Source organism: Babylonia areolata, chromosome 1 (genome assembly GCF_041734735.1).
Source record: "Babylonia areolata isolate BAREFJ2019XMU chromosome 1, ASM4173473v1, whole genome shotgun sequence".
Classification (NCBI taxonomy): domain Eukaryota; kingdom Metazoa; phylum Mollusca; class Gastropoda; order Neogastropoda; family Buccinidae; genus Babylonia; species Babylonia areolata.
The window spans coordinates 80,470,385-80,494,112 of record NC_134876.1 but is presented as its reverse complement, the minus strand read 5'-3'; the positions used below and the strand labels follow the sequence as shown (position 1 = coordinate 80,494,112).

General features: G+C 38.4%; 1 protein-coding gene across 1 annotated transcript; it reads right to left on the bottom strand.

The window, feature by feature from the left end:
- Positions 1–1,674: 1,674 nt before the first annotated feature.
- On the bottom strand, positions 1,675–23,646 carry LOC143288018 (krev interaction trapped protein 1-like). Its single transcript, XM_076596274.1, has 17 exons — positions 23,398–23,646; positions 21,428–21,683; positions 20,171–20,275; positions 18,443–18,581; positions 17,338–17,593; positions 16,008–16,093; positions 13,885–14,028; positions 12,284–12,437; positions 11,644–11,757; positions 10,544–10,648; positions 9,978–10,041; positions 9,284–9,438; positions 8,389–8,555; positions 7,608–7,737; positions 7,079–7,171; positions 5,837–5,905; positions 1,675–4,926 (listed from the first exon to the last, which is right to left on the bottom strand). The coding sequence occupies exons 2-17, from the start codon at positions 21,645–21,647 to the stop codon at positions 4,726–4,728; spliced, it is 2,202 nt and encodes a 733-aa protein (XP_076452389.1). The 5' UTR covers positions 21,648–21,683; positions 23,398–23,646; the 3' UTR covers positions 1,675–4,725.
- Positions 23,647–23,728: the final 82 nt, after the last annotated feature.

The window sequence follows — 23,728 nt, the reverse complement described above, 5'->3', positions numbered from 1 at the left end:
TAAGTTTAAATCGTACAGTCTATGTACAAGAGTACTGCTTGGCAACCTTCTCTCCAGTATTCAAGAACACAACATTATTTGATAAAGCTACTGCAAGAAAACTATGTCGGGCTTCTTCAGTTTCTTCAAGTTATGTTCATGGACAATGTTTTTCTCAAAATCACATCACTTAATGTTCATTATTGATGTTCTCATTAAGGTGCAATATAATATAGTTATCAATTTACATAAGATCACATTTTCATATCATTATAATTATCTCAACTACTTTAAAATTTAAAGCCACATTTTACTAATACAGTTATCTTCTGTTTTGACCAACTTTCTGGTTATAAAAAAAAGTTAAGTGTATTCAATGACAATTGTTACTTTTACCGTGATAAAAGCAGCAATCAACTGTCCTTTCATCTTCTGCCCACTGAAATATATGTGCATATATTTATCTATATATCAACATAGCTTATCACTTATGAACAGCCCAGACAGAACGATAGAAATGTTGTCTTTGGATCTGCATCTCACACACACAAACACACTCACCCAGCCAATCTTTCACACAAACATAAACAACATGCATATTACACAGACACACCAAATTCTGCCTCACACACACAAACACACACACAAAACACAGAAAAAACACACCAAATTCTGCCTCTCACTTAAAACAACAACAACACACACACAAAACAAACAACAACAACAAAAAAAACAATGTGTAAGTAGATTGGCCTTAACTTTTTGCCAGCCCATTCCTCCCCCCCCTCCCCCCAAAAAAACCAACAACAACAAGAAAAAACCAAAAAAAAACAACACCCAAAACAACAACAACAAAACCAAATCAACCAAATACCCCAAAACTTCAAGCCAGTATGTATGCACATAAGATAAATCTTAATCCCAATTTCACAGGCACATGACTGATTTGTTGTTAAATATGAGATCGGTTCCTGAACAGGCAAGAGCTCTACCAATGTGGCAGACTTCACAGAAAAAGCAGTAAAACACATACCAGATTGCCATGGCCAAAAACATTAATACACATTTTCTCCAGATGTAGTAAAGTTGGAAAAAAAAGAAAAAAAAAAAGATTAAACAAATTGGCCACTAGCACCTGGTTCGATGACTGCTGCAGACTTATAAATATATCATGTGGTGATACATACACACAACCCCACCCCATTCCCCAAAACATATCCTGTATTTCTTTCTCTTCTGTAAACTTTACAATAAACAAGAACACATTAAGTGATGGTAAAGTCATACACCCACCTCTCATCTACATGCACGTGAACAATAATGAATCACCCAATTTTAGTTCATGACTATCTGCATAGTCTATGGCTGTATGTTGGGAAATGAATGCTGATCATTCAGACTAAATTTGTCAGATTTCCATTTTACAGACATGAAAAAAGTTCCTCAACCACATACATATTGTGACTGAGGGGAAAGAGAGGAAGATTGTAAAGAAAAACAAATCTTTTATCTATTTCTTGTAATGTTTAACAAATAAATCAGTTTGAGGAGGGTGAAGCTAGGAAAAAGAGTCAGAGAGAGAGAGAGCAGATTACATGATTACAACAGATTCACACACAACAACAGTAAACATAACATCAATTTGGCAAAGGATAAAATAACAAACAACAAAAAACATATCAGTTGAAAAAACAAAACAACCCCCCCCCTTTCCCCCGGCTCCCCCAAAAAAAACACCACCAAAAAAAAAAAGGCAAATACCTTTACCATTTCCAAGAGGAAAGGGGGAAAAGTCACTCAAGATCTGAAAGACATACAAACACCCAAAATTTAACTGTCAAAAAAATGACTAACATAAACAATGTAACAAAGCTCTGCTGTTTCTATGCACTATCTGGGGTTCATACAGGCTTTTAATTGCAAAATTCTAAAACTAAAAAAACAACAGCAATCCCTCCACCTCCTCCCCCCAAATCTGAAAAGATCAAAGGCCAAAAGTTTAAAACAGCAGGAACCCAGATAAAATGCACAGCATTTTGAATGCCATATTTTGGTCACAAAGATTCTTTTAGGATTTAGTTTTTATAAATCATTATCACTGACAGAAATAATGTATATATTTTGTTATCAGTGATTTAGAGGCCAAAATTAAAAACTATTACAAGCCTGAGTTTGTTTATTTTAAAGATCTTTAAGGACAAAAAAAAGGCATGTTATTTTTGTTACGAATCAAGAAAAACTTAAAAAACAACAACAAAAAAACCAACAAGCCCAAAACACCTGCATGAACCCTGTGTTAAAAAAGACAAAGAAAAAAAGACAAGAAAAAAAAGACGGAGGTTGGGAGGGGTATGAAAGTGGGGAAGTGGTCAGGTAGAGGGGCTATGCTTCTGTATGAGTGTCTGTTTGTGTGACATGTAATGCCATCCACTTGGTCTGAACCATTATGATGCTTCATTTTACTTATATATGCAAACATTAGTTAACGCAAGCATATTTCTCTCACCTTAAGCAGACTTCATTGTGACTAATATTTCTCCGTCCCTCATCCCCGACTCTCTCTCTCCATTTCAACAAATCTATATAAAACCCCTTTTATATTGACAGAATGTTTGTTTACTTGAACTTTCTCCACAACATTGTTCAACAGTTAGCTGACTGATGAAAGTAACAAAATACATCCAGTTGCAGTACAAATCAGTCATATTTAATTAAGACTTATTTCATGTTGTGTGTCAATTAATATGGCTCCACAACAAAGTGCCACTCATTTCATAGGTCAAAGTATTTTTGATGCTGACAAAGTGTACTTACATGTCGGCATAATACAGCACATAGATCACACAACCATAATCAAATAATCTTTTTTATTGTGCCACTTGCAGTCAGTGAAGTACCACTAAACATGACATGCAAACAAACGTCAGTGGATTATACCATTGTTTACTCCAGCTTGTCAAGTTTCACATATTCTTTTCCAAATGAATCATTTCACCATTCAACCACATACATACATGCATACTTAGCTTTGCTTACTCCAATCTGTTTGCACATTTTCCCCCAGACAGATCACATCACAATAACTACATACATACATGTGTACTTAACTTTGCTTACTCCAATTTGTTAAATTTTGCATTTTTTTTTCAGACAAACTCCATCACAATTCAACCAGTTACATAAATGCATACTTACCTTTGCTTTCTCTGGTCTAAGTTCCCCTTATTATTTTCTCAGACAAATCACATCACAATTCAACCAGATACACAGACGCACAAATGTGGTTTCTTGTTTGTCAGTGAACACATCAGATTCAATTAAGTTAATCCAATCCAACAGTTTTAAATAAAGCACATACACCAGTTCCACAGTAAAAGTGGATAGGGGCTGGGTTTGTTCGGAAAATAGGAAAGATGGGAAGGTGGAGTGGATTGGTCAGTTTGAAATTTCTTTTTTCCAGCAAATTTTCTTTCACCTTTACAAGTATATTTTTTTCAGAATGTGAAGTTCCATTGAAATTTTGGTAGCACCATTTAAGAAAACAAACAAAAGAAACCCAAACCCCACCTAGTTCAATGACATCCAGAATTACATATATTACAAGTATTTCTGACAGAATATTACTTATCAGGGTACAAGTTCACAGAATGAGTTCATAGAAAACAGATATTCACAGTTCAGATGTCAGATGAAGCTAAAATAGTTCATGCAGCAAAAGACAGTGTAGCGCATCCAGGTTGATGTGGGTATCTGAGTTTGTATGTCAGTTTGCTTACACATTTGACAGTGTCAGACAGTGTGTGTGTGTGTGCATACATGCATGCATATTATGTGAAACATGATATGTATTTATGTGCCAGCATGCATGAATGTGACTGGGTATGCTGGAGACACCAGTGACAGTGTGTACACATGAGACTGTGAGTGTTAAACATAATTTTATCAAAAGAGAGGACAGAGATGCTATAAGTGTTGTTTATTCAAATATGTTTGGTTTATCTTTGGCACAAACAGTATTTGCAGAATGCTTTATGAACAGAAAATCTTCTGACCTCCCCATGAACCATTAAAACAATTACTAATATAAACATACGATACATCTGAAATTGAGGAAAGTGTGTCCAGCAAATTATCTGCACGCGAGTGACCTTTGGTGAGCACATTCCACTTGTTCCAAGAATCACATTTTGAAATAAGCTTGCACTGATCTGTAAGAAATTAATCTATGAATTTTCATGAAGTTATTTTTCCTTGAAGATCACTTGCAGCAAGATCAATCAAAACATACATTTAAAAACAATTTCACATACCAACACAAATGTCCTAATCATATTCCATTCATGTAATATCTTCATCACACATTATACACATTTAAGATTAAAAAAAAAAGAGATAAAAAACCCAAATCACAACCTATGTCACATCTTCAGTACATCTGCATTGTATGTTTCACTCTGCTCCTGACAGTTGAAACATATCCACTGAAACATGCCTGTCCACAAGGACTGTGTTAGCACATCATGTTGTCACTGAAGTGGTAAACTGGCTGTATCACAATCACAGGAAGACTTTGTTTCAGCAGTGGCACTTGTTTATTCAAAGGAGAAAAGAAAAAAAAGGCTGGTGAACCACCATCATCACTGGTTACCAAGGACTTCAGAATGTCTGCTCCTATTTGAGAATGACAACAAGGATGATCACAAAGTCCCATAAAGATTTTTTTTTTTTTGTCTAAGAGGCAGACATTCACACAACGTACAGCGATCGCTCGTTTGAGGCGTTCAACTGCTGCAGCTGTCTCATTAGATGGTCTATAATCCCTGCCTGTCTGGTGCGGATTCGCGTCACTGTCCGTTTGGGAGGCCGCACCACCTGAATTTCTAGTGTGGATTTTTCCATCAACATTTCCCACTTCACTTCTGCATACTTGTATGAATGCAGCATTTGCTGGAAAAGAAAAATTGATACAGATCTTGACACTGGCAATAACTGATAAGAAAATGAAAGATATAAGGTAAAAGAAGTGGCAGAATGACAGAGGAAGAGGGAGAAAGAGAGAGAGAGAGAGAGGGAGAGAAAGAAGTAAGACCTTTGGTGAACAGAAGGAAATCAAGACACAGCAACAGAACATAACTATCACATCTGTTTTTAATATGGTTCTTCCTCATTTTTCCACAATCAAATTTAACAAATGAAACTCGCATTTTTATCTGCTACAAGGGCTGGCAGCCAGGCCAAGATTTTGCAAATGGAACTTATATTTTTTAATTCTACATCTGCCATAAGAAATACTGGAGCTGCTATGCAAACACATATCTCAGAGACAAATGTGCTTATGCATACACACAATCAGGTGACACACAGTTTGTTAGTTTTTACCTGATCTTAATCTGAGTTTAAATTTCAGTTTCAGTTTCAATCTCCTTACACATCACCACATCAGGTAAAAAAAAAAAAAAAGCAAAAAAAAAAAAAAAGCAGGTGCCTGATCTTTGTATAAATCCAACACGCTGATCTGGCCTTGACAGCCTATGCTAGGTTTGTGCAAAACATGAACATAAATCATGACAATAAAATAAGGAAAAGAAAAGAATATATGAATAAACTAAATCACAAAAAAGTATGAAATTAGCTGGTATTCTACCACACCACCACTACTTCATTTGCTAGGTCCAGCTCCCCCCCCCCCACACACACACAGGTACTCCACCACCACTTCATTTGCTATGTCCGCCCCACCCCTCCCCCTGCCACACACACACACACAGGTACTCCACCACACCACCACCATTTCATTTGCTAGGTCCAACTCCCCCAAACACACACAGACAGGCAGACAATAGCACTGTATACTGACCTTAGTCTGTGAGTTGATGATATGTACTCCCACATCATTGACACCTACATGGCATGGAATGTTTGCAGTCTGCAGAAATAACACACATCACATGTTGTTTATAATTTGCAAACAAAACAACACACATCATGCACCATATATTATCCTGTAAATACAGTCTACATAAATAACGCATGTCATGTGTCGTTTATAATGTTGTAAACAAAACAACACATATTTACTATGCTGTAAATACAGTCTCAAGAAATAACACAAATCATGTGTCACTCAATAATGTTCTAAACAAAACAACACACATCAGGTGTCATTTACTATGCTATAAATACAGTCTGCAGAAATAACACACATACTGTGTCACTGGTTTATAATGTAGTAAACAAAATAACACCAGACATAAAGGACATAATCCTCACAACACTAAGTAACTGTATCTGGGATCATTGGGAAACTTGACAACTTCCAAGAACATCTTCACAATGACTAAATCATACTGAAAGAACTTAGCTCTTACAAGCTCTCAAGAACAGAATACAACAATTTACAACGCTGCAAACAAAGTCTATAGAAGTAACACACATAATATATCATTTATAATATGGTATTTAATTTAAGGAACAAAGTATGACTTTTTGATCAAAACTGATTCTTATCACAAATGGTGCACTTTGCGTGCGAGGTGTAATCTGTCGAGATTTGATAAAAACTAAAAATTAAGTTACTAAATCTAAACAGCATCTATGTACCTATTTCCCTCTTGAACAACAACAAAAACAACAAAAATAGAAATCAAGTCAACAAAACATGATTCACTTCTGTGTTCATTCAGCAAAAGCCACAAACTTCTGCACACACTCATCAATTTACGAAAAAGAAAAAGGAAAAAAAAGAGAGAAGAGACCAATGTTGAATAATGTACAAAAATTTATTAACAGAAGTTTTGCCAACTGAAAATTGTTATAAATAGCTACCTGGCAGCAGTCAGTATACGTTACAATTACAAAATTTTATCTGTTCACCACCCCACCCAAGCATTCACACAGAAACCATTCAAACATATCCATACCAAGGCTATTTGAATTGAAGAACAAGTCAATATTCCTAAAAGCAACTGTGTCTTCATTTATAAATATATATATTGCAACAGATGTATGGGAAAAAAATGTCTACACTGAAGCTCCACACTAAGTAACACATATTTATCCACACACACACACACACATGCTCCATATAGGTGATAAATACCTTGTCTTTGAGAGAGAGAACACTGCCAGTAAAAAAGGCAGAGCCATACAGAGTCAGAGTTTGACAATGGTTGAGAAACCGACGCTTTAACACCTGCAACAAAATTGTAAACTTCCCATATTCATTCAAAAACACAGATGAACACTAAAATGTACGACCAAACCTAGTATGAAACAGATCATTCAGAATTTGAAAACTTAGTGAGAGGGAAACAGGGATGGAAAGAGAACACAAGAATGAAGAAGGGAGGAAGGAACACAAGAAAAAGAAAAAGTGAGAGACCAACAGAGTGAGAGACAGAGAAAGCGGGCAAGAGGGGAGGGGAGCCCTCGAAGCTCACTTTGTCCAAAAGAAAGAAACAAAGCATCAAATTAAACAACAGCATCATTAGTTTGAGCAGTAAACAGTTTCATCTTTCAAAAGTATTTTTTGGGAACAACTGTTCTGATGGCATCTGTTGTTATCTAAACGTTTGTCCACTAATATTTTTTTTGGTTATAACAAAGATGTGTTTAAAACACACACACACCTGTGTGGGCAGCTCCTTGCCATGAATGTTGTTGGAATACTCCTTCATGATCTTGCCGGCCCAGTGAGCTGCCCCTTTGTTGCTGTTCCGCATCACTGACGCTGGGATCAGCTCCTTCAGGTGGGTCACGCTGCTCACAAAATTGACACATGCATGGTCATGTTCAATGTAACACACACACAGACACACTCTGAAATCTCTCATCAGCACCAGTGGACGAACAAGACACCATCTTTTGCTGGAGTGGGTCTGGATGCACACAACCGTCCACATACCTTGTATGGAAAGGAGTCCAGAGCCACAGCCCTCTCCTTATGCCTCTCCCAACTGTTCTGAAGAGGTGATTGTCTATTTGCCTTAAAAAAAAACATGTTCAGCCCCTTTGCACAGACAGTCTCCATCACCTACAGTCTTTGGCTCCCACTGCCCAGGTTGTGGGATCACACAAGTATACTCACATGCATGGACACACTCACACCCATCAAAATGATTGAAAAAGAAAAAGTACTGAGAATTTTTTAGAGGGAAAATGAGGTCAGAATAACACCAGTCTTGGTCACTCCTGTGGCTCTTCTAGTCTTTCTCCGGTTCTTTGTTAACTTTTGATTGGTTCTGGTCACTTAGTGCAAAGCTCCAATTCAAGACTCCCTGAAGGCACACAGAGTGGATAGATAAGTGAGGGGGGCGCAGGGAAGAGATACCCAATAGAGTACACAGAAAACGCACCCACCCTGAAAATATGACCAAGTACATTTAAGCACAGCCTTGTCAACATACTCACTTGGTAAGGAAAGACTTGTTCATTGTGGAGGCGTTGCCTGGGAAACGGATACAGAACAGGAGGGTAGCAAAGAGAATGACGTCCTGGTCTTTGCAGGGATAGAGGCCGCTGATGTAGTTGTGGTACGCCTCATGGAACAACAGCTCTAACGCTTTGGGATGGGTTATCTGAAAGTAATTGTCTACTGATGAATGCAGTGTCAGTCAAGAACAACAGCTCAATGTTTAAACTACCCTTAAACTCATGAGTTTACGGCCTCAGCAGGCTTCCATGCCATTTAGATGCAGAAACACAGTATATATACTGTTTTACCTCCAGATTATGTGTGGACACATATGGAAATAGAAGTTAGTTCCCCTTCTTTGCGGTTTATGCATATGTAGAAATGTGAAAAACATTTTAATGAGATGAATTTGAGGCCAGAGCAATGCTCAAGCACAACACAATGAATTAAAAAACTCTCAGCTTTATTACTGTATTGTATGACATTTCTGTCACAGTTCTCTCCATTAATCCAGACTGCTTTCCCAAGGGAGAGCACACTGCCATAATCCAGAGCCATCATGTTTTTAAAAATTTTTTGGTGGTCCTTGCTGGAAATGAACCAGGGACCCTTGCTTCCATTTTAGGTTTACGCCATCTATCTAATAAAAACTGGGCATGGGTGAGATATGAGTGTCATGTAACCTGGCAAAATTCTTCACTTTTGTTGTACAACTCACTTCAATAAACTTGAACCCTTTAAGTCATCACTTTTATCACTGATAATTTAACTCAAACAAAGTTTTGTTGCTGTTGTTTTCCAATACCATCAATTTGCACTGTTTCAGTTGCATTATACTGATGCAACTCATTGTGAGTCCGCCCAAACACAGCTACAAATTTGGCTTACTACCTGTCTCTCTGTGTCGACGCTGACTTTGGCGTTGCGTCTCCACTTGAAGACAGGCTCCTCCCCTCTGGGGTCGGCTTCAGTCAGCATCTCCACTGTGCGACTGTACCACTTGTTCAATTCCTCCATCAGTTTGTGGTCAGCCTTCAGCTGCAGTTCTGACAACACCAAAAAATAACCATTTCTCAAAAATATATTTAAAAAAATCTTAAGCTGATTACAAAAAAACAACAAGAAAGACCATTTCTTAACATTTCAGTGTTTTAGTGAAAAGTCAGCAATGCATCATGTATAGCTGGTGATGAGTGTAAGAATCGTGCATCTTTCTGTACAGGTGTGCACATGTGTGCATGCACGCATGTATGTGGAGAGTCCGGTTGTACTGGGAATAATACTGGCACAACAAAATTGTCATTATCATCATCATCACCAACAAAAATCAATGACTTACAGAATGTGTTCTTTAGGGATGCACAGATCCAAAGTTTGATTCCTTCATGGGCAAATGTTCATTTTCCTTCTCCTGGGTCCACAGTATAGTCTGGATGCTGTTTTACATCATGACTGCTAAATAAACATATGCTGATACACTTCTTCCAAAATAATGCCAACTATATTTGTAGTGCTGAGATCAAAATACACTGAGATATAATGAAACAAAAACGTGTTGTATGGAACAAATGCCAAGAAGACTCACCAAGACTCTTTGAGCAGATCCAGATAGTAAATATGTCGCAGTACTTCATTGGAAGTCTAAATTCCTGAAACACAAATACAATCCTTTTCAAGTACAACACTATTATTAACAGTAACACTAAACATGTTCCACAAACCATTTTGGGTTTTTTTTTTTTTTTTTTTTGCTGCCCCATCATCTGTGCTGTTTCTGTGGCGTTACTCTCACACCGCTCATTCCTATCTCCCCATACACAGCCACATCCAGGAGTTACACAAACCCCCTGAAGAAGAATGACAAATGGAGATACACGACAAACTAAACACAGTGACACTGAATTTTGATACTGGACTCACTGACCAATAGTCAAGCAATACAATAGTTTTAACTGTCAGCATGAGACTTGGCACATTCAGAAACACAAATACATACACACTCACAAAAATTCAGTCATTCACACATGTACAGACACTCACACACATGCATGCACACCCCCTCCCCTAAAGCCTCAACACATATCCCCCCATCTCTCCACACACACAGAAACACCCCCCGCACCCCTGCACCCTATCAGAACCATGACTAACATTGAGCATTTGCTGGTTGATGTCCTGCACTGTGGTCTGCATGCCAGACACCAGCCTCAGGTGCCGACTGGACTTGTCCATCAGCTGCACCTCTATTGTCAGATTCTGCAAAACCGCGTCTCCAGTCATAACATCTTATCAGTTGTGTCATTCAAACCACAGAAAAACAACTATATTTCTAAAATGTAACCTTGTTATCATTTTAACAAAAAGAAAAAAAAAACATTCATTCAAACCACAGAAAAACCACTCTATATTTCTAAAATGTAACCTTGTTATCATTTCAACAAAAAGAAAAAAAACCCAAACAAAACAGGCCATGCACATGATTAACAAGTGGTATTGCCCATAAAAGCAAATTCGCATAAATGAGTGAACTGCAGTAACCCGTTTGGAACTTCTGAGATTTGAACATGCAGTTCCACAGACTGAAAGTCTAACTCTCTGACCCCTAAGCTACTAGTCTCAGGGAAAGTAGAATTCAATCTGATGACCCAGTGAGTTATGCCCTTTCGGTCAAGTTGTTCATGGCTTGGGTCTTGGCTTTGAAAGTTTTCATTGTTCAAGAGAGTAAGTCCTGAATGTATATCCAGGTGGGAGGTTCACCTGGCATTCCAATGTGGAGTACTTGACTAACATCCAAATCCTAACTGATTATCTTTTTGTATGACAGTCAGTCGTGTTCAACAATGGCCATCAGAACAGCAGAGGAGACCACTGCTATCCTATCTGCGCTAGAATTTGATTCGAGTGTGTCTTGCCCAAGTCACATCACCATTCTCTCGGCCAAGAGGGTTTTAGGACAATCGGCATTGGGATGGTTCCCAAAGGCTGCAGCATTAAGAGCCTGTGCAATCTTGACTCCTAGTTTAAGAGTCATAGTCCTTCACAAAAGACTAAGCTGTAAATGACTTCCCACTGTAATGGAGAACCACTGATCATACAGCTCCAAATTTGCTGTTGGCTCAAAACTGATTATTTTATATCTGATCAATAAAATGTCAAGCACAGTTTAAGCCAAAGAGAGAGAGGCAGAGAGAGAGAGAGAGAGAGAGGCAGAGAGAGTGAGCAAGCCATGTGAAGGAAGCAGCATTACTCACTGGTCGCACTTGAGCACCCTGAATGATGTTGGCCACCTGCTGGTGCTTGAAGTTACGACCAGGAGCTGACGTGCAGATGTCAATGGCCCGCTTGCCATCCTTGTCTCGTAAATTCTGCACAATAACACAGTCCAACAATCTCCACAAGGCGTTCTGACAGAGGATAACGTCTGGGAGACAGGGTAAAGAAGCATACACACAAACAAAAAAAACAGAACCCTAAACAGCACACAGTGTTCGGTGTGAATGAGATTGCTTCCCTCAAGCAGTCAATTGTATTCATGCTAACAACACTTTTGTCAGAAATTATACACATAAAACTGAACTGGCATTCAATCATTAATACATCATTTTGTATACTTTTTGGCTGGTCAAAATATGAAATATAACTAATGATATCAGGCTATACGGACTTCAGTCCTTCATAGCAAACAAATACACATAAGCATGACCTAAAAATATTTGTGTGAAATATTATGTTAGACAAGTTGTTAGTCTAGCCTTCTGGTGTCTTGCACTGACTATCCATTGTACCCATCAGTCAGAACCACTAACTTCATCCGAAGCCAACTAACAGTGCGAGAGTTCATGGTCTTCAGGCATCGTTCTGCACAGCACACACACACACCAGAGCACTGACCAGATCAATAGCCTCAGCCTGCACCAGATGCTCAGCCACCTCAGGAAAGCCTTTCTTGGCAGCGATATGTAATGGTGTCAACAGCTCACTGTTGGTCACATTTGGGGAACAGCCAGCGTCCAGCAAGATCTCCACCACATCTGCTGACCCGTACCTGACAAACACATACAGAATACTCCATCATCTCCAATAATAGAAATGATTTTGTAGTGTGAAGCACATAAAACTTGAGAATCACAGTCATTCATATGCTTACTTAAAATACACAGTTAAAAATAAGATAACTTTAAACCACACCTCCAATAATCACAGCCACACACATACAATGCACACATGTTATTTTTCTTTGGATCTGCACAGGTTAATAGATTCCATCTTTTAATCTCTGGCCAAAATTTGACTTGAGAGTCAACATTGATGAATTCATTTTAGGCCATATTTTAGTTGGAGGTTAGATAGATTAGTCTTTGACATTTTATAATTCTTAAAAAAACACTGAATAAATACATAAGCACATAAATGAGTATACAAATATATAAACATAGTAACATCAACTGTTTTGAGAAGGTACACTCTGTTTTGAAGGTTTTATGTAAATATCCACCAATGTGCACATTTTGATATTTCCTCAAAGCAGAACCCACAAACAAAATGTCAACAAACATAAGTCATGCTGTTACCCTGCAACCTAACTGAACCTTTTGAGTTGAGATTCGATCAATCAAGAGAAAGAAATTGAATGTGAAAGAACTTAGCCACATCATGTGGATGCACAGGCTGCAGAAACAGAAGATGGCTGCTGGAAAAAGAGGGCACTGCATTGACATGCAGAAGGGAAGGAAGTAATATACTAAGGGAGAAAACTGGCCATAGCTGCTGTCAATTTCTCCACATCAGCGGAGCATAAATTTGCACAGCACATGAATCAGACCCCTGCTGGAGCCTGCACCAGTAAGTCATGGTATACATATAGTACGTGTAATGAAAATACCCTGCACCAGTATGTCATGGTATAGTACGTGTAATGAAAATACCCTGCACCAGTATGTCATGGTATAGTACGTGTAATGAAAATACCCCCGCACCAGTATGTCATGGTATAGTATGTGTAATGAAAATACCCCCGCACCAGTAAGTCATGGTGTAGTACGTGTAATGAAAATACCCCCGCACCAGTACAGTCGAGGCATAGTACGTGTAATGAAAATACCCCTGCACCAGTAAGTAATGGTATTGTACGTGTTATGAAAATACCCCCGCACCAGTAAGGCATGGTATAGTATGTGTAATGAAAATACCCCCGCACCAGTAAGGCATGGTATAGTATGTGTAATGAAAATACCCCCGCACCAGTAAGTAATGGTATAATACATATAATGAAAATACCTCCGCACCAGTAGGGCATGGTACAGAATGTGGACTGAAAATACCCCCGCACCAATAAGTCATGGTATAGTATGTGTAATGAAAATACCATTTTGAGGGCGACCACCAGAAGGCAACAATCAGATGCATCAAGAAAAGTAAGTTCAGTGGTAACCACCAACACACATAAATAACCCAGCAGCCCGCAAACAGACAGACAGACTAAAGGGACGTACCATGCAGCATAGTGTATGGGTGCCCAGGCGATGGAGTCTTTCTTGGAATGGTGGTGACCGTGGCTGAGGAGGGACTGGACGTGGTGCACATCCCCTTCTGCAGCACTGGCGTGCAGAGGGTACTTGTCTCGCCACCTGGGCTCTCTGCAAAAACCCACCACCTCATCAGAGATGCCAACCCCTGTCAAGTGTTTGTAGGAACAATCAGGAAATTTGGTAGGAACACGCAGACTCTGAGCCACATCAGCAAACAAATATTCTATCTACGAGGCAAACAAACACTTAGGCCAACCTGCAACACAGTGTCAAATGCTACAATTAAGCTGGTTGGTCTAATCAATGCTGTTTCAATGTAAACACGTATGCAATTAGCTGAGCATCATCACATGAGACCAAGGTCAGTAATGACTGACCTGGCCTTGTGACTGATAGGTTTAGAGCATCTGGGTAATGTTACAACAGGAAAGCATGTGACCATGCTATGTAGACGAAAATGAACTTGTCAGAACAATTATGATATTGGCGTAATGTTGGAACAAACTGGAATGGAGTGTAACTAAATACAGTGGAATGGTAACAGCTGGCATCTCTACATCATGTGAGCTAGATCTCTTTCTTTCTTTCATTGCAGTTTTTCATGATATAATGAACATAAAAAAATGGAAACAACCTCCTAGGCCCTACCCCAGAACAGACAAAACAAAACAAACACACACACAAAAATACACACAGACAGACAAAAACACACACACACACACACACACACAAAATGCAAACAAAGTAAGTCTTTTATCAGTGGACATTTAAGAAATAGATAACGAGTACATTCAAGTCATTTGTAAATGAATGTTGGTACTGGTGTCCTAATTACTGTGGTCAGAATCCACAAGCAAATTAATTAGGCAATGCCAAAAACATGTTTATCATAGTATATAAATATTTTTTTTTGTTGAAAGGTGTTGCTGTTGGTGAATGAAACATGGACCAAAAGAAAGCTCATGGAAACAGGGGATTTCTGTCAGCAGATGTTTGCAATATTATCTGTTGGCAGATGATTCAGATTGGTTTTTCTGAAATCTAACAATGCAGTATGCTTTTCCATTGCGTATCTGTTGGTAAGCTAGTTTTCTTGTCACTTATAGTTCTATTCTCATGACACACAGTACATCAGTAAACTCTGACTACCATCAACATTACATACTTTTCTTGTAACTTAACTTCTATCATGTGAAACAGTGTGATAGTAAACCTTATTCTCTGAACCCTACCAACATTACACAAGCAAGCTCTTTTCTTGTATACCATGAGACTTAGTATAACAGTAAATCTAAAAGTGACAATCTGACAACCTGAAAATGGCAACACAAGTCTGTTTCTGTTTTCAAGAGACAAAAATCATGTATCATTTTGAAAATAATCAGCTCAGTTATATTTTGACAATGAAAATTGTTTCACACCCATCACAATGTCAATGACTCGAACAGACTTAAAAAAAACAAAAAAACCCAACAATTTATTAATCCTACCCACACTTCCAAAAGATTGCAAAGCTCCAGACACTTCTTGAGTCTTTTAAATGTTACCACAGATTATGTTTTTCTCCTCAATTACCCAACCACTCTCTCTTTCCTTTCTCTTTTCCATTATCACCATCATCATTTTTATCATCAGTCACATAATTATTTCAAACTCAAACAAACTAAGCTATTTTTCCCTCTTTGAAATATATGACAAAATTTTCTTTTTTGAAATGACCATCATGTCTACCTCTGAAGTTGGCAAAGCAAAGAAGAATTCTTTGACATTGAAAAAACTATCAAATAATAATTCTTTCCACTTTATGTGATATGAAACCGAAAAAGAACCAGCAGAAGGTAGGTAATAATTTGATTTGATTTGATATGGATACTCATATAGCCCCTCTCTTTGGTCAGAGACCAAGCTTTAAGTGTTTTACAAACACGGGGTCATTTGCACAACAGGCTGCCAACCTGGGCAGAGCTGAATGATGGCTGCCACTGGGTGCTCATCATTTGTTTCCTGTATCACTTGATCAGATTTCAGGCACACACACATACTCACTCAGACAGACATGTAACATTTTACGTGTAATAACTACTGACACAGGGTTGGTGGGTGGCAGAGATATGTCGCTGTGCATATGCATGGGCTGGTTGGGCCAGCTGTGGTTGACCACCACCTTGTTCACCTGTAACACACACACACACATACACACAGAGTTTCTGAAGTTACTACTATTACTACTTCTTCAAGTAATATCATTTCTCTTTCGACTTTCCATGTAAAACATGCTCAAGTGTGCAATACAATGCAAAAACCAACCTAAGCAACATGCATTTAACTTGAAAAACATACATGTCCCTGCATAGACATCTAACCAAACACTCAAACACTAATTAAGTTCATACACATACACAAAATCATCACAAATGCTACAGAACACTCACCATGTATATACATCACTATGCATAAATAATGCACATACTGATACCTTAAGTTAGTGCCTCATCAACTTGTACTTTCTTTGTAACACACACACACACACAGAGCAATCCTCTGAAGTGAGTGCCCATAGAACTAACTGCTTTACAAACAAACACATAAAAACTAATCCCTTGCTGACAGTCCACTGTCTTCAAATACTTTATGAATCATAAAGCTGCCTTCAGATTTCTTGTCTACAAACAAGAATACAGTAAAAGAAAAGTTTGAAAATAATCACTATATCTGCTGACAGAACAGTAACAGAACAAATGATATGGAAGTTTAGACATATGAGATTTGAATAAAATGCAACTTAAAGCTAATAAGAATTACTAACTCCAAGTATTATTAAGTCCACAGTTCAAAAGTGCATCCCATTTTTTAACATTATAATAGTCATAATAACTGGTCTTTTACAGAAATTAAAAAACAAAAAACAAAAAAAAACTCAGTCATGGCCTCAAGATGCTATATAATACATACACATTAATCCTAACTTGAATAAAAACTGATTTTTTGACTATGAATAAGTCTTTAACTTCGCAGAGGCAGAGATGCATACTGGCATTCTGTGTGTTTGGGAGTGTGTGCACATGTGTGTGTACATGAGCGTATATGACTGCATGGGTAAAGGTCCTGAATGCTTTTAAATATACACAAGCATATGTAGATGTGTGTAACCAACTACACAGCTTCCAAATCAACCATTCCCCAAAAGTCTTTGCGCAAGTGTATTCTGGAATGTGCTTCCATGTGCGTGTGAAGGGAGGGAGGCCAGGTGGGGGTGTTATTAAAAGGGGAGGCAAGGAGTTGGGAACGATGTGTAAAACGCTTTAAGCATTATTTCTGGAGAAACATGCATATAACTGTCCATTATTATTAGTATCATTATTATTGATGTAACTAACAGACTCACATTCTTCAATGCAGAAAAAAATGACCACCAACCTTAGGACTGTAGGGCAGCCCTGAGCCAAACAGGGGGTTCATGACGACAAAGTCACACTTTTCAATGGACAGCATCTTAGCCTGTGCCTCATTGGCCGTCAGCTGAATTTCTGGCGGCATGCTGCCTGTCTTGCCTTCCGGTGCCATACGGCTGGGAATGAACACAGGGTTGTGCACTGTCAGGTGGATCCGGTATTCAGCACGAGGCCAGAAGACACTCTCAATCAGGCCTTTGTTGTGCTTGTCTCGCAGCCAGCTGGAACGCACACATTCAAACGAGTTTATTTTACTTATGCATGTTTTGCAGAACTCTGTCCGGTGTTGACTGTTCACAATTGCACACGTGTTACAAAAGATGGTGATGAACACCCACTGCCTCCTCAGCCCTCCCTCTCCCTTCTAAGATAAAAAACACAACACACACACAGCTATTCACACAGTTCTACCATCTTCTGTTTTTATAATCAAGTAAATATGCTTTTGTGTACAATACTGAGTGACATGTGAAGTAAGCCACAGAGAAAGAGAGAGAAGGAAAACAACTTCTGTAAATCGCTGCATGTGCCTGTTACTTTGTCTCTGTGTTTTACCCTCTCATTCCTTTTTGTATTGCAAAGGAATATTGTACATTCGTTTGTACATTGCTATCATTTTTGTTGCAAACTAATGTTTACTGAATGAAAACTAATGTTTATCAAATGCTACTATCACTAGACTATTTCTAATTATATTACTCACAACTGACTCAACATAACTGAAGCATATCTGAAGTCATTAAAAAAATATTTTAAAAAATCATGCTCAGCATATTTTGCTTGTGAGAAGGATTTCTGAGAAAAATGTCTTTCACAAGTACTAAATAAGAACTTTTAAGACATTTTTCAAGAAGTACTGCTGAAAACACTTTCACAGCTAACCAAAACATATGCACCATTGAAACAAATGTATAAAAAGATACTGTTGTATGCTTATGCCTTTAATAACATAAGATACCCAAACTAACAAAGCATTCAACAAGTTAGATCACAGATCTAAACCCTGTAACAAATGCACGGTCATCATCTCATAGTTAATGGGAAAACCTCTGCACAGCATGGTGACCGACCTCTCTAGGTGTAAGAGGAATGTGCGTGTGGTGGAAGGGAAGTGCACAGTGTTGTTGTTGAGCACTTCCATGACGCTGTCCAGGGACCAGAATGCCGGGCTGTTGTGGGCCTGCTCCACAAAACGCCGGTTCAGTTTGTCTGAAACACACAGACATAATCAGAACGACTTCAGTCAACTTCAACACTTCAAACAGACACAAACCCATTCTTAGTGGATTTGATGATGATAATGTTATGAGTACTTATACAGCGTCTATCCTCAGTCAGAGACCAAGCCCTAAGCGCTTTACAAACACAGAATCATTTGCTCAACAGGCTGCCTACCTGGGTAGAACCGACTGAGAGTTGCCATTTGGGCGCTTGTCATTCATTTCCTGTGTCATTCAATCAGGTTTCAGTTACACACATATACACACTCATACAGACATATAACATTTTATGCGTATGACCGTTTTGTTCATTTACCATGCCAGTTAAGCAGCCATACTCTGTTTTCGGGGGTTTGCATGCTGGGTATGTTCTTGTTTCCAAAACCCACCGAACGCTGACATGGATTACAGGATCCTTAAAATGCGTGTCTGATATTCTGTGTGCATGTACACATGAGGGGATTCAGGCACTAGCAGGTCTGCACATATGTTGACCTGGGAGATCAGAAAAATCTCCACCATTTACCCACCAGATTCCATCACCGTGATTCAAACACGGGACCCTCAGATTGAAAGTCCAATGCTTTAACCACTTGACTATTGTGCCCATCTGACTAAATCAGTTAAATTCAATGCTTTCTTTTAGTCAAACTTTGTGACCAGCACTGAAGGTGTTTGGATCCTCATGGCTGGTTTGATACCATGTTTGTTCTGAATGCAAGCCTTGAGTACAGTGTCAAACAGTGTCTGACTAAAATGGGTCTCATCATCATCCTCACATCCACTGATCATTTTGAAACAGAGGAACAGTCCATCACATTTCTGGTGCTTCATGCTCTGCTTTCACTTGTTCCAAGCTGCCTCTTTTCCATTCCCATGTCTGAAGAGCTTCAGTCAGCACTCTCTATTGTCTTCATTGAGGACACTCATTCAGTCTGAAAGTGAAACTGCTATTAAAAACTTATTTGCCTCTTAGTGGAGTCTAACAAGCATTGTGCTGCTAATGTCTGATAAGATGGTGCATTACTGAACACTGGTGAAGTGACATGGTTACAGTGAGGAGTCTCCTATGGTGGGTGGCCTTATGGTGACACTGACAGCTCCATGTGGACTGTTGACGCACAAGCATGGGCTTTGCTGTGTGAAGGAGATTTGGGGTGAATAGTAGTAAAGTAGCACTTAGTATAAAAGATGTTGATGAACATCCCTGGCCCTGTCAGCCCTCCCTACCCCCTCCAAGATAAAAAGCAAAACAAAATAACTGTCATACTCATAGTTCTGCCGTCCTCCCTTTTCATAACTATTCCAGAAATATTTGGTGTCAATATCAGGAGTATGACAATAGCAAATAAGACCATGTCAAAGTAAAACTCTGACATTTGTAGTAGTACATTTTCACAATAACCAAACAAGAACAGTACAAAGTATCTGAGTGATATGTACTTAAAGAATATTATACAAAGAAAGTTAGCTTTTCTAAAAATCAAAAGTCAGAAGAAATTATTCATCTGATATTGTAGTAAACCCCCCTGTGTAGCACAAAGACTAAAGTAAAGCAGCACATTCACACAAATGCACCTTGTGAGCTGACAGGTACGCAGAAGAGAGAGAATCTGGACAGCGACTCGCGATGTGATGGGGGAACTGATGATCTGTTCCATGTCACCTGAAGAGCTCTCTCACCTGTCAACACGGAACCTTCAGGTGATGTTATCCATATTAAAATTCATAAAGAAGGAGCACACACACACACACATACACACACACATGAACTCTCACACATGCACACACACACACAAAAAATGCACATGTATATATATATATATATATATATATATATATATATATATATATATATATATATATATATATATATACATACATACATACATACATACATACAATCATAATGGTTCATGACCTACACCTGTATAAAGGAATCTCTTCAGCAAGTTTTGTTTCAACTGATTCACAAACTGTACACAGACAGACCGACAGAATGACAGACTGAGACTCACACCCCATTACAATACTCATTTCAAACCCTCATTTCAAACCTTACCATAGGTGGTCAACTTACCCTGGAGCAACTACTACCCTGGAGCAACATGTTTCCTATGGTTTTGCCAAGTAATTTAACCGTTGTCAAAAGATTTCCGACTTTCAATAGCTTCCTGGGGTGGGTTGCATGAGTGAACTTAGCACTATTAAATTTGCTTATTGTAAAGAATGTTCCTAACACCACAGTAAATTCCATATACTTAGCAACATTCATAACTCTAAGCAAACCCAGTGCTGCAAAGATCGCCTTGAATGAACCAGCCCTGGTTCCTTGTGAAAAGGTGGATAGGGATGGGGTAGAGGGTAAGGGGGTACAACTACAAGAGTGACACTGAAATATTTGTATTCATTAACACAAACACCCACTGCTCAACTAAATACAGGACACAATAAAGATTTACATTGAAAGTTGATAAAGACTTTCAGTGATCAATCAGAAATCACTGACACCTCTCCTCTCCCTCTTCAGACATTCTGTAAATATAGTGCTCCAATTTGCATGGTACAAACTCCTTTCCTTTTCCATTTAAACTGTTTATTTCCTTTTCATTATGAAAAAAAAATCAGATCTATACATACACGAAATAGCAATTTGTAAGCAAGCATTATAATATTCTGCATTAATTATTTGTGTAATTTACAGTTCAATTTCTTCTTTTTTTTTAAACAAATATCTTCTATTTTGACAAAAATTCATATATATATATATATATATCTGCAGATCAAATGAAACAAACGTTCCTCAATGAAATTAGAAAATCCCCATCGACAAACCTTTGATGCCACCAGTGATACTGAGCACCTGGTTCAGCACCTGTTCTCGTGGCTCATCCTCAACCGACTCCGTGGAGAACATGGGCAGGTATTTGCGGGGGCGGGCAGACTCTGTGGGCGAGGTCTTGCTGTCCAGCAAGAGCACCTCATACAGACGATGTCGGTATTCCTGCCCAGCCAGGTTGGCCTTTGGGCGCAGCACCACCAGCACCACCTCCATCCTGGTGGCTACTGGCCGCAGCTACGAACACATCAGCTGAAACACAACGTGTAAAACAGCTGCAACACAAACTGTAGAACAGATGCAACACAATATGTATCTATAGTGTGTATGTTTATGCCCCTTACAATTCAGAATTCCACTGTCATTGTTTCTTAGTTACTGTAGAATTACCACTAAAAACACAACAAATAAACAGCTACGACATAGCATGTAAAACAGCTGCAACACAAAATGTATCCTACCCATCTATAGTGTATATGTTTTTTCCATTCAATTTTCACTGTTAATGTTTCTTAGCTGCAGCTGCAACACAACATGTAAAACAGCTGCAACACAAACATGTATAGATCTATAGTGTGTCTGTTTTCCCCTTTCTAATTTCATTATTATTGTCAACTGATATTTCTTTGCTGCAGTCAGTTCTATCTATACACATACTATTACAAGAGTACCCTATACAACTTCATACAAGCTTGTGCTTGTTGTGCTCCATAATTTTAGTGTTTATTGCGGCACTGTATTGACCTTAAACTAATACATGTACACAATATACAGAAAAAAAAGAAAGAAAAAAGACCCAACAGTGAATCTGACATTTTATCAGTTAATTTGAACTTGAACTTTTAATGACTTGGCCATTCCGCCTGCGCCAAATGGTGATGTGGGAGAGGGGGAAATACAAAAGCACATCTGGTGTGAAAGTGGATGGGGATGGGGTAAAGGAAAAGGGGTACAATCCAATCATGCATTAGGAGAGAGAGAGAGAGAGAGAGAGAGAGAGAGAGAGAGAGAGGTTTACTTTACTATTAAAAAAGACATAATTTCAATATTTATATATTATATACACAGACATGTCTACACACCCATCATGCAATGGCACCATATCATAGTCATGAGATATATCACACCAATTAGTAACTGTTGACCGAGCTTCTTAATTTGTTTTTTTTTTAAACACATTAAAATCTTAGTTAAAATCCACGTTTCAGTTTCACTTAGTTTTAGTTTCAGTTTCTCAAGGAGGTGTCACTGAGGCCATTTGGCAAAATCCATATAATATGCTACATTACTGATCACATCTGCCAGGCAGATGCCCGACAGCAGCATTATAACCAAACATGCTTGTCATGCATGCATTACATATACTTGTGCGCCTATCAAAGTGGATTTCTTCTACATAATTTTGCCAGAGGACAACACTTTTGTTGCCATGGGTTCTTTTTCAGTGCACCAGGTGTGTGCTGCACATGGGACCTCAATTCATCGTCTCATCTGCATGACTAGATTCGCGGTTTAATTTTCCAGTCAAACTTAAGAGAAAGCACAAGAGCGGGATTTGAACCCTGACCCTCACAGACACTGTACTGGCAGATAGTGTCTTAACCATTCTGCCATCTTGCTCCTATAATTCACCAAGCCATTTTCAGTTCAAGATGGCTTAGTTAACTACTTTGATAATCTGGTGTATGTGCTCCCTAATATGTGATATGTATCTGTAAAAGTCAATGTCATATAGCAGAATCATGCCGTTAAAATATTGCTATCCATTTTATAACTGCTGATGTAAAATCTAACCCAAAGTTGAAAATAAATTAATTTTCTGTGAGCATCTGGGTAAGTCATTGGTCATTAATTGGATTTGTACACTTCTTCAACAAGATAAAAACGCCTCTTTTTTTTTATAAACAAATCTTAACTATGTATTTGTCACTATCAAACAAATCATTACAGCATAACAAAGGCTTACCTGATACTAGGCAGGTGTTATTTCTGCAGTTCAATACTAACAACTGTACAATGTTTCCACCACATACAGCCAGAAATGAAATGTAGGTCACATCATTCAACGAAATAGAACAAAATATGAAACAGGTATATGATATTATAGTTTGTGACAATACGTGTATTAATGCACATTTAAACAAAGAAATGCGTAAAACAGGTGCGTTATTATTTTGTTTCTCTTCAAAACAACAAAAATCACTTCCTGAACACTGTGTACTTCTGCATTAAATACCAAATGCGTACTCTTCGCCAAAAGAACAGAGGGAGTTATTTCGAATAGATATGAGTAATTG

What these genes read in the sequence shown, in the direction of transcription:
- LOC143288018 (XM_076596274.1), bottom strand. Translation starts at nt 21,647, where the DNA reads ATGGAGGTGGTGCTGGTGGTGCTGCGCCCAAAGGCCAACCTGGCTGGG. An exon ending in TCAACCAGCAAATGCTCAAT is followed by an intron (nt 10,042 to 10,543) that starts GTTAGTCATGGT and finishes TTTGTGTTTCAG; the next exon opens with GAATTTAGACTTCCAATGAA. An exon ending in GCGTCGACACAGAGAGACAG is followed by an intron (nt 8,556 to 9,283) that starts GTAGTAAGCCAA and finishes AATTACTTTCAG; the next exon opens with ATAACCCATCCCAAAGCGTT.